Source organism: Monodon monoceros, unplaced genomic scaffold, assembly GCF_005190385.1.
Source record: "Monodon monoceros isolate NGI ecotype Baffin Bay Population unplaced genomic scaffold, NGI_Narwhal_1 Super_Scaffold_7, whole genome shotgun sequence".
Classification (NCBI taxonomy): domain Eukaryota; kingdom Metazoa; phylum Chordata; class Mammalia; order Artiodactyla; family Monodontidae; genus Monodon; species Monodon monoceros.
The window spans coordinates 101,336,451-101,340,401 of NW_021703784.1; the positions used below are offsets into that span (position 1 = coordinate 101,336,451).

General features: G+C 51.0%; 1 protein-coding gene across 1 annotated transcript; it reads right to left on the reverse strand.

Annotated features, from left to right (window-relative positions):
* Positions 1–268: 268 nt before the first annotated feature.
* On the reverse strand, positions 269–3,066 carry MRPL11 (mitochondrial ribosomal protein L11). Its single transcript, XM_029208367.1, has 5 exons — positions 2,849–3,066; positions 2,375–2,470; positions 1,857–1,950; positions 1,613–1,772; positions 269–548 (listed from the first exon to the last, which is right to left on the reverse strand). The coding sequence occupies exons 1-5, from the start codon at positions 2,969–2,971 to the stop codon at positions 443–445; spliced, it is 579 nt and encodes a 192-aa protein (XP_029064200.1). The 5' UTR covers positions 2,972–3,066; the 3' UTR covers positions 269–442.
* Between the last annotated feature and the right edge of the window lie 885 nt (positions 3,067–3,951).

A 3,951-nucleotide genomic window follows, 5' to 3' on the forward strand; every position in this document is an offset into this window, starting at 1 on the left:
GACCTGAAGTCCCCAAAGGGTTCTGTCTCTGTTGAGGTGGCAAGTCCCCAAGAGATAGGAGGCATTTCTGATGGAAGCAGAAACAACATCTGCTGCCTCTGTACACCCAAGTCCAGCAGCCATGCCCCCACCTACCTCGCCCTTTCTCTCACCCCTGGAAAATGGGAAAACACAGGATTTTCTGCTACCTCTGCCAATTCAGATCCTGAGCAGTCGCTCTGCGTGGATGAGGTCCCTTTCTCTGGGGTCCCAAGGCAGAAACTGAGAGTGGGTGACAAAAGATGTTTATTCACACTTGATCCTCTGATATAACCACACGTGCAAAAATACATAATTTAAAGTCAGAAAAATATAATCAGGTTGATGTGACCTCCTTTCCTCCCCTCTGGCCCAGCCTTCCCAACTGGCCCTCTTCAAAATCCTGGAGGGTGGGGGACAGGGGTCACTTCTTGGCAGCTTCTGCCTGGGCTGCCAAATCTGCCTCTTTCTGAGCAGCCAGGAACAGGGCTCGCTCCTTCTGGAAAGCTGCCAGCTCTTCTGAACTGAGGCTGCAGGTACAGAAAAACAGACGGTAAGTGAAGGGCCGGTCACTGGTGGGGAGCTCACAGCACCATGTCACTGTCTCAGAACCCCTCTCCCCTCCTGCCCCCATACCTTTGCTCATCTGTTTCCTCTGCCAGAATTGCTACCCCACTATCACCTCTGCCTTTCACTCCTTTCTTAAAGCCCTACTCATCTTTTGAGGATGAGCACAGCTACACCCTAGTCCAAATTAACCTGCCCTTCCTCTGAGCCCCAAAACATTTTGTAAAATGAAGTCATCAGGTGGTGCATGCATATCTCTTTCAGAGCAAGGATCAAATTCACTCACTTCTGTACTCCCAATACAAGTAAAGATCTGAGCAAAGTAAAGTCTATCCCTGTTCCAGGCTTAACCCCACTCTTCTTGGGAAACAACCAACCGTCAGCCTTTGCATGAGGTGTGACACCAGCAGCAAGAGGCCAGCGAAGGGTTGAGTGTTGCCCCTGCTGTCGTCTGGCCCCATGAGGGGGTCTGCTGCTGGCCTCAGGATCAAGTCTGAATTTGAGAACCAACTAGTCTGTTTGGCTCACGTCCTACTATGTCCCATTCTGCCTCTAGTATTATATACCCAGATCACACTGAACTTCTTTGCTCCATTCCTTCACCTTACATCCTTCACAGGGACTTTTCTACTTCTTGCAATGCTTGCCCCAGGCCTTGACCTCACTTCCCAGGGCTCTGCTCCCTGTTCTGAGGATACTGTAGTTCCTTTTATCAACACTGACCATCTGGCAGTATACTGCTCCATTTATGGATCTGCCTCCATCTCTGGACTCTGAGTTCCTTAGAAAGCAAGGTCAAGCACGGCTACCTCCTTCCTAGCTGCATCCAGTGTCCAGAACAATGCCTAACACATGATAGGTACTTAATAAGTATATTCCAAATGAATGAATGAGGCTCCCCACTCCCAAGAATCTAAGATCCATTAACTCAGAAGCTGACTCTCCCACTCAGTGGGCCCTCAGCTTTGTCCCAGAGTCAAGAACTTTCCAGGCCCTCCCCTCACACTGAGCTTCCCCGGAAACTCACTCCTTCACCACACGAATGCCCAGGGAACGGGCAGAGCCAATGACAGAGCGGACAACAGAGGACAGGGGCACATCCTGCAAGGCGAAGGCGTCATCCTGAGCTTTGACACGGGCGATCTCATACACGTGCTTCAGTGTCACTAGGCCTGCCACCTCTTTCCCTGGGAGCAAGGAACAAATAGCCCTTCAGGTGTCACTGCTTCCTTCCAGAGCCCAGAAGCCCAGATGCCCACCCTGCCCCTTACCTGTGTGCCGGGCCCCCTTCTCAATCCCAGCAGCTGCCTTCAGGAAGTAGGAAACAGTGGGTTGGCCAATTTTGATTTCAAATGTCCTGTCAGGCTGAAAGGAAAAAAGACACATGAGAATCTTTCTTCCCACCTCCCCCAACCCCTGCTGCCCCAGCCCAGGGAACTTCTAACTTCCTGTCCCCCCTTCCCTCAGCTCACCTTCCCTTCCCTTTAACTGACAACAAAACCACAGAAGAAACAAATCTGCAACAAACGTCCCTGTCACTTCTATTCCAGGTCCAACTCTGCTCTGGAAGCCCCAGCAAGTTGGAGGAACAAAGGAAAGATCTGCAATATGGCAGCGCAGGTTCAGGAAAGATATGGCCTAGTCTCTACTGTAAAAATGGGGAAAGTGGGGCCGGGTAACAGGAAAACACTTGCCCCAAGTTATGAGCAGAGTAGCAACCCCAGGTGACCAGCTCCAGGGCCTGGGGAGAATGAGAAGGAAACTGGGGATCAGAGTCCCGACTCCTCACCTTCACAAAAATCTTGGTAGGCAGAGGAATGCCTTCTTTGATGTCCTTGGTCTTCTCGTTGAACTCCTTACAGAACTGGTTGATGGAAACGCCTCGCTGTGAGGGAGGCATAGGGGTCAGCGTGCGGAGGAAGGGACGGCTTCCTTTCCCCCGGAGGCTCCATCCATTCTCTCCTCCGTCTTCACTTCCCTAAGCTCCCATTCTCTTTTCTCTACCCAGATCCAACTACCATTTTATGTGCCAGATGATTCGTATGTTTCACGCCTCTCTATCCTTACAACAACAGCTCGTAGACGAAGAACAGAGAAAGCTGAACCTCGAAGAGGCTGTGTAACTAACCCAAGGACATACAACGTGTGGGCAGCAGAGCCGCGTTTTAAACCGAGGCCGCTCTGGCCCAGCCCGCACCCGCCACCCGGGTACTAGCTCCCACCCTCCGACGCCTCCCACGCCAGGTTCCTGCCGCGGCTGCACCTGACCCAGGACGGGGCCTAGTGGGGGCCCGGGCATGGCCTGGCCTGCCCGCACGATGGTCCGGATCACGCCGCCGGCCTCGGGCTTCCTGAGGGCCCGAGTGGCCCGGCTTAGCTTCGACATGAGGCGGAGTCCCCGGCCTTAGATCATCCCAGGTCCACAGTAAGAGCTAAGGCTCCTGGCGCCGCCACCTTGGGTTAAAGGTCAAGGGTCCTCACGTTAGGGTAAGGCAGATGAAGCCAACCAATAGCAGCGTTGATTCATCCTTCCGCTCTCCAACTAGTAAGACAAGGAGGATGAGATGAAGCGGAAAAAACTTTTAACTTGCTACCGTAAGATTGAGGAAGGACCCGAATGTCTCAGATACACACGTTCCTCCTGGAGAGCACACAGGCAGTGCCTCAGACAGCTAAACTGGCAGGTGGCCCTTAATATCCGCACTGCATTGTGGGTATGGTAGTTTTGACCGCGTATGCGAATCCCACAGCTTGCTATGTCCTGGGGCGCCATCTGCTGGACATAGTGATAATCCCTGGGTTGGAAAATAGTTTAGCGCTCCTTTTTAGGAGTAGGGATCTCTTCACTTTCTGAGCCTGTTTCTTCACCTGTTGTTGAAAGGGAAGATGGTTAAGAGTACGGACCTTGGAAGTAAACTGCCTGGTTGCTTCTCTTGCTGGCTGTGAACTTGATCAACTTATTTAATTTATGCTCAGTTTCCCCCTCTGTACAAAGAGGATTATAATAGGTAGTACCTATCCCTGGGATTGTTGTGAGGATTGAGTCAGCAAAGTGCTTTAGAACAATACCTGACACCTAGTCAGCACGTGCTCTTCACTGTACAATACGGACAAAACCTTGCAGAGCTCTTGTGAGGCTTAAGAGGCCCAGAACATAGTTGATACATCACCTGTGTCCAATAAAATCAGCCAGCATCTTCTTCTTATTGTTGTTATTATTATTATTTTTAGCATTTGCTACTTGCCAGGCACTGTGCTAAGGGCATTATTATCTCATTTAATCCTCACAATGGCATGACGTATATTGTTTTATTATACCCCCTTTACAAATGAGAAATTGAGGCACAAAAAGAGGCCCTAAAACAC